We start from the raw sequence: 19966 nt of genomic DNA, 5'->3' as shown, positions 1-19966 counted from the left end.
AACATGTTGCTGTCCTTTTATAAGCATAATGATGTGGATGAACTGATTCTTCTTCTTATTTTAATTGACTTCACTGTTCATTAGCTAAAGAATACTTCTGCTATGCTATCAATAAAAACTACACATAATACAATTAAAATCAAAGAAAACTAGAATTTGAGCAGTCATATTTGGAAGCAAGATTCGCAAACCCTGGGAGTACCCTGACACCACCCAACTACAGGGTAAGGAATTTCAAAATTTTAAAACAAAATTTATTTCAAATTTTTTGACAACTTTTTGAAAAAATCCCAAAAAACGTCATTTCTCGAAAATTACAAGGATTTGAGCAGTCATAATTGGACGCAAGGTTCGCAACCCCTGCGAATACTCTGATAGCTCCCAACTACAGGGTTGAGCATTTCAAGTTTGAAGAAAAAAATCATATAAGTTTAGCTAAAGAATACTACTGCTATGCTATGAATAAAAAGTACAGATAATAGAATTGAAATGAAAGCAAATAAGACGAAACGTAAGACAAAAATTGAGTCTGGATTACTTCTACTATGTTCTGTTCGACTACAATAGTGAGAGGCTAATAAACAACAATCTACTCTACTTTTTGGCATACATAATGAGCATGGGATGCGCAGGAGAAACATTAAATCCTTGCAGTGTGTTTTTGGCCACAGTTGCCGATGTTTCGTCCATAAAGTCCACAAAAGCCATTCCAGGTCTGCCCGGAATCATTCTAGTCTCTTTGTATCCCTGAAACTGCGTGAACAGCATTGAGACCATTACCTCGTTTGCGTCAGGTGGTAAATTTTGCACATAAAGTAGACTGTTCGGCTCTTCCGAGCCTTCTGGTTTTCGCTTCAGCTTCGGAACTCGTTCACGCTTGGGCCTGGCAACGAAAGTTCCTTTTCGTTTCGCAATCAAATCCGAATCACTTTTTGTATATTGAATTCTCATTGGTTTGTCAAAGAACGGGAAGCCTTGCATGGATTTGAGGGCTTTAGTTGCACTAGCTTCACTCTCAAAAACCACAAAAGCCTGGCCGCGTAGTTTTAGTGTCTTCTTCGACATAATATCCAGAATTTTGCCAAACTGTGAAAATATTGCAAAGAGTTGTTTTCTCAGTTCGGTTTGGGATACCTTTTCATTCAGATTGTTGATGTAAATAGTGTTATTTGGAGGCAATTCGGAGAAAGTCATTGCTGTCTGAAAAGAACCGATTGGATAAAAGAACAATTAATTAAAACAGGTGTTAACTTTTGCATGCCTCAAAATACAATTCTGTAAAGGTTGCTCATGTTTATCTCAATACTCATAGATTTACACCCTATAAATTGTGCTAATATACTGGGTGATATTGAAAAGAAAACATCATGAAAAAGAAAAATTGCTGGAAAAAAACAGTGTATAGCAACGCTTTTCAAGCATTACATGCGGTAGAAAAAGCTACTGCAGATAAAGAAAGTCGCATTTTCAGACCCGCAACAAACTGGTATGTTGTGGAAACCAAATATTGATAATTTCTTAGAGGGATGCTGAGATCATTTGCTCACGTTCGACTAGAAAACTTCGTCAATTTCCAAGTAAATCTGTTTCCCAAAACATTGCTTCAAATTAGAAACTTCAGAGTAGAAACCACAAACAGCCTTTAAATTTTGCCCCTAGTGTGAAAGTATAGAGTAGATTGGAATATAGTATAGGACCCATTTTCAAGCTGCGCAAAACTATAACATTTAGTTATAAATGAGACCACACTGTAGTTGACTTGTCACTTTAGGTCAAAACATGGCTCCAAGAGTCAACTTTTTAAGTTCTGGTTTGTTTCAAGAGTGTTTATATCACAGAGATTACAAATGTTTGATCACAGTGACTTTTGATTTATAAAGATTGGGAAAATGTAGTTGCTTCAGCAACATACTCCCGGGGCCCCGAATCGTCTGGAACGGCGCAAAAGGCGTTGCAAAAATAATCAAAAAACCTTAACAAGAGCGGTAGCGGGGCGGTTGAGAGTGCCGTAAGCCGTTCTCACGGTCACCACTCGTGTTGTGCCATCTCTTCCTGGATGTTCCTCCACCACACGTCCAATCGGCCAAATACCTCGCGGCGTGAGGTCTTTTAGTACCCACACTATGTCTCCAACCTTCAATGGTGGTTGCGTTTCGTTCCACTTGGGCCGTTTCATTAGTGAAGGTAGGTACTCCTTCTTCAACCGCTTTCACAGGTGGTTCATCATCTGTTGAACGTGGGTCCATTTAGTGTAGGTTAATGGCATGCTGTCGTCGAATACTCCTGGTGGAAGGCTGCTGAAAGGTCGTTGAATGAGAAAGTGATTTGGTGTCAGTGGCTCATCATTTTCTGGGTAATCAGTTACAGTTGTCAAGGGTCTCGAATTCAGTATCATTTCGGTTTCGGCTAAAATTGTCTGAAAAACATCAAGTGTGAGTTTTCGCGATCCAAGAATGATGAGGATTGTTCTCTTGGCAATATGAATCAAGCGCTCCCAAGCGCCACCGAAATGAGGGCCATTGGGCGGGTTGAAGAACCACTGGATGTTTTGCCGTTGTAGCTTGAAAGAACAGGCTCTATTGTCAACCATTTTTATGGCGTCTTTTAGTTCTTTAGAGGCTCCAACAAACGTTTTTCCGTTATCACTGGTGAGCGTTTTTGGAGTTCCCCGTCTAGCTGTAAACCGACCTATTGCATTCATAAGTGAATCAGTGTACAGATTTGGACAGTTTTCGAAATGAACAGCTCTAGTTGCAAAACAAGTAAAAATTATTCCGTAATGTTTCTCAATATCTGTTTTGTTTTCAATATAGAAGGGGCCAAAAAAGTCTACTCCAGCATTAGTGAACGGAAAAAGCTGATTTTCGTCGGGATATCGCTTCAGTGGTACTGGTGCCATGATTGGCTGGAGGTTGTCTGCTTTGTATCGTCGACACAAGAAACAATGATGAGCGATTGAACGAAGAGCTTGTCGTATCCCAATGATGTTGTAGCGCTGCTGCACGAAAGATTTGACGAACTCTTGTCCTTGATGCATGCAAATTTGGTGTGCATGCTGTAGATAGAGTTTAACTGTTGGATGAGTTGCTAATAGAATCAGCGGGTGACGTGATTCAAGCTCCATTGTTGGGGCAAAATCGAGCCTGGTGCGCGAACGAAGCATATGCTTTTGGTCAAGGTATGGATTGAATTTAATCAGTTTGTTCTTCGCTTCCAGGCGCCGCTTCTGTTGTAGATGTTCAATCGTTTCACTGAAAGATTCTCGCTGTGCTGATATGATGATATAATTTCTCGCTCGTTCCATATCGTTACTAGTTGAATGCTGTCGTTCTTTTCGATGTTTTCCGTTAAAGTCTTGGTCTTTTGCAGATGATGAGCTCAGTTTTGTGAAAAAACTGAAAACTGCGGCGATGGTCAACAAAAGTTTATTCCACGAGGAAAAACGACTGATGTCAAAGACTGGAGGACCTGAAAACGGTTTTTGTGATGCACACACTGAGGCGAATATTGAGACGCTATTAGTTTCTATTACGGAAGACTTCTGTGGCCATTCAGATGATTTTGACATCAGAAAGGATGGGGCTGCTAACCATTTTGATTCGATATCTATAGTTTTTAATCCTCTAGTGCCGTGATCAGCAGGGTTCAGATGAGTCGGTATATGGTGCAAGTTATTGTTTTCTTGAGTTGCGTTTATTTCGGCTAGACGATTTGACACAAAACTTTTTTGTTTTTCTTCGAGTTGATCCAATCAATTACAACCTGACTGTCTGTCCACATATGTACGTCAGGATCGACGTTAAGCTGAAGTTGTACTTTAGCAATTGCAACTAGTCGAAATCCAATAATTGCTGCTTCAAGCTCTAATTTTGGAATACTCAGCTGCTTGATTGGAGCTACTTTGCTCTTACCTATTACATAGTGAGTTGCCAATTGTTTTTCTGGTTGATATTCGACTCTCACGTACACGACTGCTGACATTCCTATCAAGGACGCATCCGTGAACGTATGAAGTTGAACATTATCCCGTGTTGTTAATTGCCTTTTGAAGTGTTCGGGGAAGACTGATTGGTTTCATTGACACAAAGAGGTTTAGCAGCTTTTGTAGTTCTTTCTGACTGTTAGCGGGCAATAATGAGTCCCAAGAATTGCCTAATTTCCATGTTGATTGCAAAAATGCTTTGAACAAAATGGTTACTGGTGCTAATATTCCCAGAAGATCAAAAATTGAAGACACTAGGCTGAAAAGTTTCCGTTGTGTGTATTCGTGGGCATCCCCACTAATTGCCTTTGGAGGCTCCATGTATAGTGTGTCATTTGTCAAATTCCATTTTTGTCCTAGAACTCTAGTTGTTGGCTTAGGTGTTTCTTTTTCCGAGGCTGGTAAACCGTTATGTACCCTAGTGCTGTTCGATTCAAACTTGGTTAGTCTGAATCCGCCTTGTTGTAGGGCTGCTTTTGTCTGGAAAGCGGACTCCAATGCGTCGTTGGGTGAAGAAGCTGAGTGAATGTAGTCGTCCATGTAAATTTGTTTTGAAGGATTCAAAGGCAAGCGGAAAATTCACGATGTTGTCTTTGGCACATTTCTGTAGAATGTAGATAGCACAAAATGGAGAGCAAGTTGCTCCAAAGATTAGTCTTGAAAACTGGTAATGTCTTATAACATTTTTGTGATCCCAGAGAAAACGTAGCGAGGAACGGTCTTCTGCTTTTATGCTTATTTGCATGAACATTCCTTCAATGTCAGCTAGTGTCCCCATACCAAACTTACGAAACCGCAGAAGGACTCCAGATTTGCGAGCAAATCTGGGCCTGTTAGCAGATTACAATTTAGAGATTGGCCTTTGAATTTGGAGGCAGCATTTGAGACACGCCTTACCTTTCCCGGCTTGTTAGGGTTTACGACTTCGTGGTGAGGCAGATACCACAACCTAGAAGATACTTCTTTAGTAAAAACTGCTGGCTGCGCGTAAGACTTTTCCAGGTCCGTAACTAGCGTCTTTTCATATAAATTTTGTAGAGCGGTGTTTTTTCCGGGTCTTTTCTGCAATGATTGCAATTGTTTCAGAGCTACACAGTAGTTGTTGCTGAGAGTTGAGTTGGGTTTCCAGGGAAGACCTATTTCGTATCGTCCATTTACAAGTCTTGTCGTGTTATCCAAGATTTGGAGAGCAAGCTTGTCGTCGCTGCTGTAGTTTTTGTTGTGTAGTGATTCCGTTTTCCTCGATTTTCCAAAATTGCTGTACAAGGTAGTCCAGAGGTTGCTCTGTTGTTTTGTTGCGAGAAACGTGGAAGACAAAGGGCCGATGTTTTGTTTTGGATGAGTGTCGCTGTTGTCTATTTTGGTTCAGTTGGTATTCGCCGGCTAATGTCCATCCAAGTTTTGTCTGCACAGCTGAAGGTATAAAGTTGTTCCCTTCAATAAAGTGTAGAGGATATGTAAACAAGAATGAGTTTACACCAAGCAAAGCTCCAATCTTCCCATGATCGAGGTGTGGAAAATGAATATGGCGAAGTTTGTCGGTAGAGCTGCAAATCTCGTTCAAATTAAACACATCTGCCGCCGGTATGTTTAAGCAAGGAATTTTGTACAAATTATTCATTGAAAACTTAACTTCCGGTTTGTCATGCGGTGAGATGTCAACAGCATTATCAACCTTTGCAACTGGCATTTCATGATCAATGTCGATATAACGAAGAGACATTGATGTGTGTTCCATAGATGCAATTTGTAGTTTGTCTGCTATTTCATCAACGATGAAGCTAAATTGGCTCCCGTGGTCAATTAATGCATAAGTAGTTGTGCTCGTTTCACCATGGCAGAATGAAACCGGCATTAGTTGTAGTTGTTCAAACCATTGAGGTTGTTCTGAACAAAAACTCGAAAACTCACAGGCAGCGAATCCTTCCTGATTTTCTGCGCATGCTGCGTCTTTGCTTTCTTGCGATGACATCTCTGTTTTTGATCGGTGATGTTCTGATTTGTTAGAGTGCTGGGCACCATATCGGCTTAGGTCTGGTTGGTTTGGAAACCTTTTACTTTTAGGTTTGTACTCTATGCTTTTTTGGTTAAAATCTGCAGACTGCTGATTAAAGTTTCGGGTTTCCTGGGGTGCGGGATTACAAAAATTATCGGAACCCCAAACTGGTTCTTGTAAGTTTGGGTGCATAGTATTGTGAAACAAGTCATGATGGGCGTTGACAACGAAAAATGATTTTTTAAACTTGTTTGGGTCGTGAAGGCTTGTGTGATGAAATCCGTTGCACTCTTGACAACGGTTGTTTGAGACACAAGTAGTTAGGAGGTGACGAGGGCTTAAGCAGTTGACACAAAGTTCAAGTTGTTTTACGATGTTGTAGCGTTGAGGTGGCGTGGAAGAACTGTACTGTGGGCATTGCATGATGTTATGTTCGTTCTTACAAGAAGGGCATTGCTAGCGCTTTGTTCTGTATTGGTTGAAATTCTCAGGTCCAATGGTTTTGGAAGCCTGTGGATTGCTTGATATAACGTTTGAGGAACAGGGCGCTAGGGCATTGCTGCTAAATGTTGACGGTTCTGCATTGTTGAAGGATGGAAATTGATTGTGAAGTTTGTCGTAGGTCTTCGCATGCACTTCTAGCCAATTTTGTAAGTGTTGAACATCTGTGTCCTGTATGTCGTTTCGCACGGTGTATTCCGTCCATTTAAGAAGCAAATCTTTTGGGACTTAACTTTTGACAAGCTTTGTCAAAGTAGAAGAAGTCAAATCTGCATTAAAATTGAGATTTTTGAAGGTTTGCACCAATTGTTTCAGGAAGGTGGCAAAATAAACAAAAGAATGACTGTTTTTGTTGGCTACTGGTCAATTTTCTAATTGTTTTATATACGCGTTGACGACAATAAATGTATCGCCAAAACGTGATTTAAGATCCTCTAGCGCTGGTTTATAGAAGACTGGGTTGCATGAGTAGCCTTTGATTAGCTATTTCGCCTTGCCAGTCACGGCGTTTTGTAGGCAGGTAATTCTGTGTGTATCACTGATGGTTGTATTGCTATCAACAGTGGTATTGAACATGTTCAACCAGTCATGGAAAGCCAGAGGATTACCATCAAATGATGGTATTTGAATTGGTGGTAACTTGACTGTGGTTTTGAAGTCAATTTTGTCTCTGTTATCTCGATTTATGTCAAAATCGGTGGTAAGTTGAGGAAAATTGCTGACTTGCCCTTTAAACTGGTAATGTTGTTTGTGGCGAAATGGTTTGAATCAAAGATGGTTGGAGAAAATAGTTTGTAGATTGGTGAGGGTTGCTTCTTTGCTCTCTATTATCTGGTAGAAAAGCGTTATTACAACTTAGTCTAGAAGCTATCGACGCGGCGTTGATCCTTGTCTGTTAATGCATGCTGAATGTTGGTTGCATATAAGGATTCAGTTTGGGTTGTGGGAAAGTTGATGCCTCCTGTACTAAAGAAACCGGATTCATATGAACCATTGGTTGCCATGAAGGTTGCGTTGATATGACTGAGTTAATTTGTGAGGTACTTTGATACGGAAATGTAGAGGTTGTTTGCGTCAAGGGATATCTGAATATTAAATCCGAGGTTTTGGTTGTCGATGTAGTAATGAGGTTTAGATCGATATCTTTCGAGATCTGATGAGAATATCCGCTACCGTTGAAATTGTTTGGAAAAACATCAAAGTTTAATGCAAGTTTTTCTAAATTGTAAGTTGGACAAAAGGCTTCAGTTGATACTGACGGATGTCCTTGAGTTCGCATTACAGGAGTTTGCGCTATACAAGAGGATGCCGCTATGTTTTTCTGAATGAAAATCATTTATAGTTTGGTTGTTGGGGTTGTAAGGCCTGTAGAAACCTTGATGTGTAAGAGTTTGTTTGTTCTCCAGTTTGCTGTTTCTGGCTCGGTAACTTATGGTGTGAAGATTGTTCAGTTGAACGTATCTGCTGATGAGATTGGAAAATCTGTTCTTGTGGAAAACTGTAGGTTTTTGTTGTGAGATGGGTTCTGAGATCCATATTGTCGCTAGGCTGCTCGTGTAGTCCCGGTTGCATTAGGTGATGAGGTTGCGCAATTGTAAAAGCAAACGATGGGCTTTGCAACCCTGCTGTTTGGACTGTGCTGTTTGCTGTATTGGGCTGCTGTTGGTTGTAGACTACAGTTTCCGAACTTACATCGTCGTCGATCTCGATTGTTGTATCCGTACTCAGCTGAGCACCTGCATCTCCGAAGTTATTGACATTCATTGGTTTGTATTGCTGGCATTGAGAAAAAGCGTTGTTGTTTGCAAACGACGGGGGATGAGGGCTGCTGTCAAAAATTCTTGTCTCTGTGACAACATCTTGTCTGTTTGTCGGATGTTCGTTGCCTTCAGAATAGTTGTGGGTTATTGCCGAGCTCATATAAGGTTGAGAATGTCTTGGACGATTATGTAAGTTGTTGTATCCGCAGTTTGGGTCGTAAAGTTGTAAGTAGTGGCTTGTTTCTGCTCGCCGATCGTCTGGAAGTGAATAGCTTGTTTCTGCTCGATGATTGTCTGTAATTGATGATGGGGCCACGTCGGCGTGCGCGTTGTCTGATTTCGTGTTTCTTCTCTCGAAGTCGTGGATAAGTTGCGCGTTGTAATGAGTTAGTGAATCGTTATCGTTGATGTCACTCTGTAGTTGTAAGAGGCGTACTGCAATGTCTGTAGCTGTTGCCGTGACAAACCTAGTTTGTTCGGGCGATCCGGTATCCATGATTTCCGCTGACAATTGATTCAGTTCCTGCAGTCTGGATTCTGCAGCTGCCACTAACGAACTCAAAGAACGAGTTCATTTTATTGAGCAGAGTTTTTTCTGCAAGAAGTCGAGAGATCCATTGAGCTGCATTTGGCAAATGCGAAATCTGTTCCACGCTGACATCGTTTTTTTTGTTGCTATTGAAGTTGATCGTCGAAGATCCTGTTGTATGTAGATTGTGAGAACGGCTCTAAAAAACCAAGGCGATGCGCAAATCAGTTCGAAAAAAGGAAAATTAAACAAAACCAGGAATCGTCGATGATTTAGAAAAGTTTTTTTTTAAATGTCTAAGGGTTTTTTATTCTTTTTTTATGTTTTACAATTAAGGCATGCGCAATTAAAGTCAATCAAAAATTGAAAAACAAACAAAGCGTTGTTCCGTGAACTGTCAAAAAGACTTTTTGTTATGCTCAATGCAATTCTGGCCAAATTTTTTAAGTAGACATAGTCTTCAAATCTGCAGCATCAAGTGCCAGTATATTTGTTACTTTTTGATATGTCAAATTACACTTTAACAAGAAGCGTTATTGTTTTTAAAAAAATGCAAGGAAATGTTATTTGTTTCGTTTTCTCTTCAAATTCAAATTCAACTTTTGCTTTCACGTACAAAATTTCGAACCAAGGTAGTTGTTATATTTTGCGAAGTAAAATAACAACAAACAAGATGAATTGACAAGGAAAACTACAAAAGGTTGTTTGTTCTCAGTGTGTTCAGAAATTGGTTATCTCTATCACAGTCTAAAAAGACAGTTTTCTTTTTCTTTTTTTTTGGGAAGAGGTTGAAATAAATTGTCAAAAATATTTGAGGCAGCGACCAACGAAAACTACTACAAAAAACAAAAAGCTCGAGTATGTTTTTTTTCTGGATTTTTTGAAAGTGTGTGAGAAAAAAAGGAGACAATTCGGGGTTAAACTTTAAGTAATATATTTGCCCACATCTAATCTTGGTTTTCTTCAGCTTGTATTTTGTTCAACTATTCGTCTTCCTTTTGTTTTCAATTCTTCTTTTTTCTAGTATTTATGAAGGAGAAGCCCAAATTCCAGCTGAATAGAGAAGTAGTTCAAACCAAGAAAAGCATCCAATTTTGAATAAATATTCACAACCTGATCAGTGTATATTGATTGTCAGTATCATACAATTGCGAGATGAGAATTCAATCTTCTGAAAGAGTATTCAAAACATATCCAAAAAATACATTTGTACCACTGTATTGTATCTTTGGATTAATTGTATTATATAGCTGTATTGTGTCGCTGTGTTGTTTCGCTGTTTTGTAGAATTTAACCAATTTACCAAACCAAATTATTTGCTGAAATTTTCCCGTAAATTCCAAAAAGGGGGATTGTATTCCTTCTTTACTATATAAGAAACTCTGTGATCTGTAAGGCTGAACGAAAGTTGATGAGATCGGCTTTTTTGCTCGCCAAAACATGTAGTTGACTTGTCACTTTAGGTCAAAACATGGCTCCAAGAGTCAACTTTCTTAGTTCTGGTTTGTTTCAAGAGTGTTTATATCACAGAGATTACAAATGTTTGATCACAGTGACTTTTGATTTATAAAGATTGGGAAAATGTAGTTGCTTCGGCAACACACACTACTCCGAAACTAGATATAAAATTAGGACAAAAAATGGTTCAATTAATGCTTAACAATTAGACAAGTATGCTCTTACCAGGTCGAAGCCCTGAATGTTCCGACTGCCTTTTAAGGTTTATGGAGCAGTAATAACATTAAAAAAAACAGAATGTAATAAAAACAAAATGAAAAATTTTTTCTGAAATTTGAATTTTTTAAATGAAAATCATCACCCCACATTTAAAGTCCAAAAGAATAGATTCCGCTGCTAGTAACAATCAATATCAACTATGACAAATAAGCAGCTTATTTCAACCAATTTGGAACGATTTCTAGAACGGATTAAATCTCCGCTTACGCGTTAAAAGCGCGAAATATATAATTTAAGCTCAGAACAACAAAACCTTTCGAACGATATTTTAAAAATCCGTCAAAAATGGCTAGTTAAAAAGTCGAAATTTGTCTGAAGAAAGAAAAACCCACCACGAGCACAAATATTCCGTTACTTTCGTATCAAAAGCCGGAACAAAAACGCAATTTTCAATTCAACTAGTAATGCTCCCAAAACTGTGCATCTAAAGAAAAGTCCTGGAAAAAATGTCCAGTGTCAAAATAGTCGGTTAAAGAGTTTTCAAGGGCTCCCACAAAAGTTGTATCATCGCCTACTTCTCGACATCTCTTCAAATATTCATCATTAACAACTCTCATCAACTTCTCAAACTGGACGCCATATTGCCTCAATAAATCTCGCCCACACACTGACAAAAACTCACGCAGAATTCCAGCTGCAAAATCACTGAAAGGCGGGGTATTAACAAATGTTGCAAGCCATTGCCAGGCTAGTTTATATCCATAGGGGTGTATTTGGATAGAACCACTCATTGGCCTACAAGTCAGAACAGCAGAGTACAATTGCACGGTATAAAGGACCCTGTTCAGATATGTTTTGGGATCCTCCCACTCTCCCAGCTGCTTCAAGTATCCCAAGTCTTCTTTGAAGCTGTCTTCGCTTTGCTTCCCTTTCCTGCTGAGAAATATGGGGCGAGTGAAGGGGCATTTGCGATGGAATACAGCTAGGAGGATATTGCGGAATGAGGGGTCAGCCGCTGCCAGTTCTACTAGAAGAGAAGCCATTGCTAGCTCTCGCTTGTCGAACTGGTTCAAACCACACACCACCGTCTCCGCTAAACAGTTTAGTTCAATTACACCACTCATCTTCAATTATGAATAACTTAAGTTCTCAGTTGAATAAACATTATTTTCATTTCAATTTCAATTTTTCACATTTTCTATAACCGAATCAAGTATTATGATTTTTTAAACCATTTTGAGATGATTCCTCCTATTTCTATCTGAAAATCACAAAGTCATTTATGAAATCACAACGCATCTAATAAAAAAACATGAGCGCATGCAAACGGGTCAAATAAAATTCAATTCAAATTATTTTTCATAAATTTTGATTTTGTTTTACTAGCGAACCTCAAAATCATTAGATCAATTTTTGCACGAGCTATGTACAAGCTGACCCTGTTAGTTCAGAAAATCAACTCATAATAAACTCATGTCAAACTAATTTTCAATGAACCGCTTGTTTTATTCAACAACTAGAGCCGAAATAAAATCTGACCTAGGACTAATCTAGTAATCTCCACTCCATTATTCAAAGCTGCTGGATTGACTGCAAAATTATCTGCCACAGTAACTGTTTGTCCTCCGAACAGTGCAATGACATTGTCTCTGTGCAACTTCAAATTATCCATATTTGCACTGAGCGAATTCTTGATGACGTTGCAACCACCTTTCACAGTCTTCAGGAACAACTTGCATTGTGGACTGCTACTTTTCTTCAGTGCTTCATGGAATGCGAATATTACATCCAGCTCATCCGAGGAAACTTCTGGACAACTTTCAGAGACAGTGTCAATAATCTGGATATTCGTACTCGGCTGAACCTTAAAATTACAAAAACAAAATTTAGGAGGCAATTCAGCAAATAGCAAAATCAGAAATTTGAACTGAAATAATGTGCTGCTTTTTTTTCTTTTCTGAGACATCTTTAAAAATATAGCCAAAATTTTTGAATTAAGAACTACCGTTCATGATAAAATCTCAACTCTAAATCAAGCGAATTACCTGTTGCTTTCCTCGTTCGGACTTTTCGATTATTTCATCAACTGCTTTTAGAGACTTGTTCAAATGCGCGCTGTGTGCCTTCAACTTTTCCAGCTCTTGAGATATTGAGTGAGGATTGCGACCAATGAGTTGGTGAGAATGCTGCACCAATATGCACATATTTTGCAAGGAGTGTTTCGCTCCTTGTAAAAGTGATGACAAACTATCGAATGTTCCTGCTTCCGCCTTCACTTTCGACAGCACTTCTTGGTGGAATTTCTGATCGGCTTCTATGATTTCCAACATCTCTTTCAGCTTCGCTTTTCCCAAATTTATCTGAAGCGCTATCACTTCTCGCTCCTCTGCTTCTCTTTTAGCTTTAGCTTCTGCCTCTTTTCTTCTCTCCAACTCCAATTTAGCTAATTCGACACTTTTTTCTTCAGCTGCTTTGTCTAACCTTTCTTGCTGCCTCTGCTTTTCCAGCTCCAAAGCAGCACGTTCTATGTCTTCATTGTGTCTTCTTTCAACTTCAGTCTGCAATCTCTTCTGGGCCTCCGCCTCCAAGTGCTTTTTGTCGGCATTTATTTTTTCAGCATATAGAAAATTTTTACCATCTTGTACTTCCTTGTATCTAAACTGAAGAGCACGAGCTTGTTCTGCGTCAAAGTCCTCGAACTTCTTCTGTTCAACTTCCAGTTGATATTTCAATTTATCCTAAACAAAATTATGTTCATATAGAATGATAATTTAGTACACAGATGCGAGGCTAGCGAATAAAAAATGAGACAGAAACAATTATGTCGGTAAAACACGAAACATGGAAAACAGTCAAAAACCACAGCTACCACCATTAAACAAGCTTTAAACTTCTGAGAAACCATAAAGCCGACAATACGGAGCTTCGCACCATTACGATATAACACAAACAAAACTAAACAAGAATAGCTGTTTACTGTGCAAGTAGCACAATGTTCCGATCGCAGTAAAACAGGAAAACAGTTTTTGACGAAAAATGACAGGAACGAAAAAAAATTGAAAATTTCAAAATTCAAAAAAATTGCGCCAAAAAACTCCAAAAACTACCTTAAATTGAGTATAACTAAGTTTTCACGGCTTAATTTGAGCTTAAATTAGCTATAGCAATTAATAACTACCTGACTAATTAGGTCAAAATTAGACCAAGAATCAAAAAATTTCAAAACGGTTTTTCTTCACACTTAGAAAACTTTTTTTCTTGAAATTTCGAAATAAGATTGGAATCACCAAAAAAAGGGTTTAAATGTCATATATCACTCAACCTTGTCCAAAGATTTTTTGGAAGCTGATTTTGCGTGAAAAAAAAACTAAAACACACCCGAAAACAAAGTTCCTCTCCATTTTCAATGGTCGGCACAAAAAAAATGAATGCAAAAAAACTAGATCTACCACAACTTTCGTTTTTGTGTCTCAGTGTTAATTCGCTCTGGGAAACCATGCTTGGAAAGATTTGTAAAAATTAAATTAGCAACGTAACATAACTTACGATTCAGAAACAAAGCCGATAATACTTGAGCAGACGTGAGTAGAAAAAATTAAATTTCATTAACAATTTCTTAGTTTCAAGTCCCCCCCTGAAACTACAAACACAACATTTGGAACTGCAATGGAAACCGCTACGAGCGCAACGAAAATTCGTTCAGTGGCAACTAAGCCGACAAAACATTGGTCCGACTATTCAATTTTTCCCAGAAAATTTTTTCATATATACTGAAAAAACAAGGTCCGGCGTGGACTAGAATCCCTGGCCTGAAGGTGCAAAGGCGTCTGAAAAATGTGAGGGTTAATGAGTAAAGCAAGTTGAATTTCTTACAGACTGTTAGGCTTGCTTTAACTTTGTATTTTTTTGGTAGTCACTTATTTCGAATCCGTTACATTGTCAAAGTGAGTGGGAAACGTTTTTTCTATCAATGCAACTGTCCAATCGCCTTGTATATCAATATCTTCGCGTAACAGACTTTTTAAATTTGCTAGCGAGCTGTCATTGAATATTGGCTTTCACATAAATAACGGGGCATGCAACCCACTGTAACCATGAGACAATTAATCTCTTCGTTGTTTTGCGAACTTATCAACTTACGCAAGGTCATCTGACCATATTTCGTCTACGTCAAAGTTTCACTTTGAGACGCAGTGTTTTGCGACGAACTGGTCGATATGTTGAATATACAGGCTGCGTGTTCAAAACTATACCACTTTGCTTCGAGAAATTTTTGATGCGTCTTATATGTTATTTATATTACCAAACGGGCAGAACTTTTACATACAACTTTACTTTTGAATAGTTTTTATTCAGCTGGTGTAGTCTTGCCATTTTTTACTTTCGTCTTCTCTGTCGTTGCAGTCTGTGCATCGTTATGGTCGTTCTGAACCATTCGGAAACTTCTTCTTCTTTTCGTTTGGCTTTTTGCGCAGCTTTTTGTTCTCTTTTACTGTCTGCGATAGTCTTTCTGGCTCTGCGTATTTTAATGCTTTTTGAGCAGAAACTTTTTGACGGTTTTTTTGGACATAAGGATGCCTGTAGATGTTGAAGATGAATTTGTGGGAGCTCTATTTCTTTGCTTCTGATGAGTTTGTACCGAAGCCTTTGACTGAACCACGAATTTGTTCATAAACAACCGTTTTTCAAGTTTCAGAGCCTTTCAAATCAGTATGCAGGCAGGTTTATGCATTTTATAGTTTTTTTACCCCATTAAAAAAAACTTTCATTTTAGCACCGGCTCTAACTTTATCAACGTAAAACTTGTCGTTTTCTTTGTGTAGCTTAACTCGCTCAAGTTTTACTAACTTTTGAATTTTTTCGGCTCGCTTAAGTTTGTTTTAGTTATAGCATGATACATTATAGCATAACTATAGCATGATACGTTCATTCGCTAAAACATCACTCAGCTCAGCACTTGTTTCCAGTTCGTTTCCCTCAACTTCAGTGAGAAGGAGAGCTTGTTTTTTGTTGTGGAAATGACAGGTGTTTCAGGGGTTGCAATGAATGGAGAATGAGTTGCTGATGTTACATTATGGTCTTAAGCGGTTCAAGTATGATAAATTCGTTTTTTTTTTTAATTCGATGAAATTTTCGAGCAAATTATGCGCCGCATGGGGTTGTTTTATGATGGAAATATGCTTCGGAATCAGAACAAACTCTTCGGCTGTCATTTTTATGCTGTCAAATACTTGAATAAAAAAACTACAACGTCATATCTCGCATACTAAAAGAATTTAAGCAGTCAAATTTTGAGGCAAGACTTGCAACCTCTGGAAATACCCTAACAGCCACTTAGTACAATGCCGAGAACTTCAATTCCTATTTAAAATCTTAACTCTTAGTTTTATGACTTTTGGGCCGCTAATGTCAAACTTGGCAAAAAATATAAAATTCAAGCTCAAAAATCGAAAAAAAATTCTCAAGCATGGCAATATACGATATAGCTTAAGCCTTAAAAAACTATTCAGTGTAACATGCAGGGGTACTCAAAAGTTTATTGAATTAAGTTTAATGGAATTAATTGAATTGAAATTCAGTTTTAGATGATTCAGTTAATGGATTAATTGGACTAGGCGAATTCAATTAATTGATTTTATATGAAAAAGGAGACATGGAAATACGAAAATGTTTTCGTTTCAGATATTTCTGAGAAACACATTGTGACGAACTTCCAAGTATCAAACTTGGCCAGATATATTCGAGCATCAACTTTCTGTGACATTATTTCTACGATGCCGGGCAAGAACGAAGCCGTTGTTTCACTATTCTTTCTCCGAAATCAGACAGATGAGAATTTGTGGACTTGTAAATGCGGTAAACAATTAAACCAGAAAAAGGGAATGGGATGGGTAGCACTTATCTAATGAACCATATTCGTGTGCTCTACACTCAGATTATGACAAAGAATGTGCCAAAACATCAGTGACCAATTTTTTTATGCCTCGGGCAGCCGCCACAAAAATTGCTATGAATATGTATGGAGGGTTAGACTGGATATGTTCTAAATTACTTCCATTCTCAATTGTTGAAGACCCTTTGTCACGAAAATATTCGTCCCTTTCGCCAATTTGCAGGAATACGCTTACATCCTACCTACAGGCCACGACAAAGGAAGTTGAAAATGAAACATCTCTTGAATTACCCGACAAGTTTACGTTGGTTAATAACGGATGGTATAAGGGGTCAACCCACTTGTGCGCTGTTTTCGCCTCTTACTCTTGCGCTGACAAACCATATCAAAGTGCATTACTTGGGTTTTCGCCCCTTTTGAAAGAAAACACTTTTACTGCCCAAGACCACTTTCATTATATAGAATTTTTGCTTTCAACTTACAAAAATTTGGAAAACATTTGTGTACATCACCGGCGATAATTCAGAAGTTAAATGGGCGACTGCCGATCTCTGTGGGTTGCCACTTATTGGTTGCGCTTCACATAAAATCAATTTGGCGGTCAAAGGATATCTAGATCGTCATTCTCAGACTTTGGCTGTTATTCATTCTGTTATGTTGAAACTAAAAACACCAAAAGTGAGAGGCGAGCTACGTCAGTTCACCAAACTTCAGCCAATATTCCGCAATAAAACTCGTTGGTTGAGTTCTTTGAAAAGATATCAAGATTTTTGGAGTTATCGCCGCACTTGGAGAAGTTAGCCAGTTACTCAAAAATTGTAGACAACATTCCGTCTGCTCGGCAGAATACTGAACTTAAATCCTTGGACGAAAATTTGGCTAAATTACTGTAAGTAACTTTGCCCCTGCAAGATGACTGTTTGGATTTACACGACGCAAGGATTCTTTTCGACAAAATAATTAATGATAGTGAAAAGTGAGCCAGAATTCAACAATTACTTATGTCCGACATCCGGAGAAAGGAAAAAACAGATAATTGTAGTGCCTACTTGCAGCCTAAGTTCATACTACCCACATCAGAAAAGGTGTAATGGTTCTTTAGTAGTGTCGGGTACGCATTTCTTTTTTGAACAGGCCTGGTAACATAAGAACTTGAATAAGCATCGCGCTCTTGAGGAGCTCTATACTTTGTATAAGAGTGCAGATCGCTGCGCAAAGTTCAATTTATCGACAACTCCATTAGCGCTATTGTAGAGGAAGGACGGCCAAGATAAATGAACATAGCGACGATGGATTTGATGCTAATTTATGACTAACTTGATAAAATGATACAGTTTGCTGATAAATATGCCTTTTTAAAACGCTGGTATGGCCCCATCCAGCTTGTGCACTTACCGTAATTAAACGGAAGGGCCTCTTTTGTGATTTATTTTTTTTTAACTAGTGAGATTTTGAAGCCCTCATTTAAAAATACAAAAGAGCCCAATTTGCAACCGCTAAGATTAGCTTGACATCATCCAGCTTTTGGGCTGCTAATATCAAACTTGGCAAAAAATACTGCGTTCAATCTCGAAATTGAAAAACTTTCTCAAGCGTTGCAATACACGATATAGCTTAAACGTGCAAAAATTCTTTCGTTAAACACGAAAAATAATACGTTGAATATAGCGACAAATTGAAGCCCGCATTCGAACTTTTTCGACAACTCATGAAAAACCGCATATAGTGGAAACAAGATCTGCATTTTTTTAGTGTACTCTGACTGCACCCAATTACAGGGTTGGTAATTTCAAACTTTTTAATTTTTTTTAACTCCCATTTTGAAAAACCAAAAAAGCGTCATCTCGAAAACTTAATAGACCTCTGGAGAAAGTTGGAGGCCCGACTTGCAACCATTGAGCTGAGAGCCCTTGAAAGCACCCTACTATACGGTTGGGAATTTCAAATTTGGCGAACTTTTCAAAACTTAAGATTCCCGACAAAAATTGAAAAAAAAAACATAAAACAACGTCCTTTTTCGGAAACTACAAAGATTTCAGCGCTCATATTAGGAGGCAAGATTTGAGACGCGTGGGTATACGCTGACAAAAAGGTTGTGTCTTCATCAAATTAAAGGTTTCAAATTTTGCGAATTTCGCTGTAGATACTTCTGTGAGAAATTTTAAAAATTGAAAAAATCAAAAAAAAAACGTCACATCTCGGAAACTAAAAGCATTTGGGCAGTCGCATGTGGCAAGATTTGTAACTTCTAAGAATACCCTGACAGCACTAAACTACAAAGTTAGGAATTTCAAGTTAGAAATTCAATTATGAAAAAAATATATATATGAATTTTCTGACATTTTTCAAAGAAAAATCACAAAAAACTTCAGATCTCGAAAACTACAAGAATTTGAGAAGTGAAACTTGGAGGCACGATTCGCAACCCCTGAGAGTAACTTGGCAGCACCCAACTACAGGGTCGAGAATTTCAAATATTGTGAAATTTTTTAAAGTCATGTTTTCTAGAAATTATTGAAAAATCTCGAAAATTGCCGTATCTCGTAAAATAAAAAGATTTGGTTACTCATATATGCAGGCCAAAATCGCAACACTTGGTGAAGCCCTGACAGCATCCAAATATTGGGCTGCTAATTTCAAACTTGGTGAAATAACACTGAATTCAAACTGGAAAATCGAAAAATCTTAACCATTGCAATATACGATATAGCTTAAACGTGAAAAAAATCTTATGTTAAACATGCAAAAATAAAACGTAGAAAAAGCTTAAACATGGCGAGATAGCGAGGCCCGCATTTAAGTATATAATAATAGATAGATAGATAGATTAGGTGATTTTTCGGTAAGTTTCTACGTGTTGAAATCAGTGATAAAATGAAATCCAACGTCGATGTGAGCGTTTTAGGTTAGTTAACTTCGTGGAGATTCCTTGACCGAAAAAGATATTGCCAACAATTTGACATTAACTATAGATACACTTCATTTTAGTCCTGATGCTCCAGTCTATCGAAATATTATCTATACTTCTCCCATTTGGACTTCATTCATACCTCATACTGCTGTTTCACTGACGCCATGTTTCGCCTCCGTCGCGTTTCCGAACACCAATTTCGGTCTCTATCAGGGTTAAGAACGTGTTCAACTTTCCCAGCAAAAGAATTTGGTATAAATTCGGTCTGTGTTTGTGCTGCAGCAGCATGACTCTCCAAAGATTTCCTATTTCGACTTGCTCCACTGGTCGGTTGCCTAGTTTGAACTGAAAGACGGTTGAAGAGGAAACTGATGTCTTCATTGGCGTTGTAGTGCAACTTACCAAAACGAGATTTATGTAATGCCTCAATCACACTCGCATCCATTTATAACTCAACTCTACCTGAAAAAAAAAACTTACTATTCTAACTTTTGGACAAAATTGCAACAATAAATTTAATTGCACTCATACAAATAGAATTTATACCAAATACGATCAAATTGTAAATTAAACAAACGTTTTCGCACGTTTTTAGTGCACCATCAGGTTTATAAATCTTACTAATAACTATAAATTACTCAAACTTAGAAAAAGCGTGAAAAACAATATTCATCACAAAATCAAATTAATATTCGCCCAAAAACTAAAAACGGGTCA

The 19966-nt window shown here is 38.1% G+C and overlaps 2 protein-coding genes across 2 annotated transcripts; both read right to left on the bottom strand.

The window, feature by feature from the left end:
* Positions 1-463: 463 nt before the first annotated feature.
* On the bottom strand, positions 464-1196 carry LOC134853536 (U1 small nuclear ribonucleoprotein A-like). The gene has a single exon (XM_063869537.1). It carries the CDS (start codon positions 1192-1194, stop codon positions 595-597), a length of 600 nt encoding a protein of 199 aa, XP_063725607.1. The 5' UTR covers positions 1195-1196; the 3' UTR covers positions 464-594.
* A 9684-nt stretch (positions 1197-10880) lies between these two features.
* Positions 10881-19707, bottom strand: LOC134853525 (mRNA export factor GLE1-like). Its single transcript, XM_063869527.1, has 4 exons — positions 19389-19707; positions 12491-13183; positions 11985-12309; positions 10881-11538 (listed from the first exon to the last, which is right to left on the bottom strand). Exons 1-4 carry the CDS (start codon positions 19692-19694, stop codon positions 10904-10906), a joined length of 1959 nt encoding a protein of 652 aa, XP_063725597.1. The 5' UTR covers positions 19695-19707; the 3' UTR covers positions 10881-10903.
* Between the last annotated feature and the right edge of the window lie 259 nt (positions 19708-19966).

This window comes from Symsagittifera roscoffensis, chromosome 1 (genome assembly GCF_963678635.1).
Source record: "Symsagittifera roscoffensis chromosome 1, txSymRosc1.1, whole genome shotgun sequence".
NCBI lineage: Eukaryota > Metazoa > Xenacoelomorpha > Acoela > Convolutidae > Symsagittifera > Symsagittifera roscoffensis.
The sequence above is the reverse complement of the archived record's forward strand: the minus strand, read 5'-3'. Positions and strand labels throughout refer to the sequence as shown.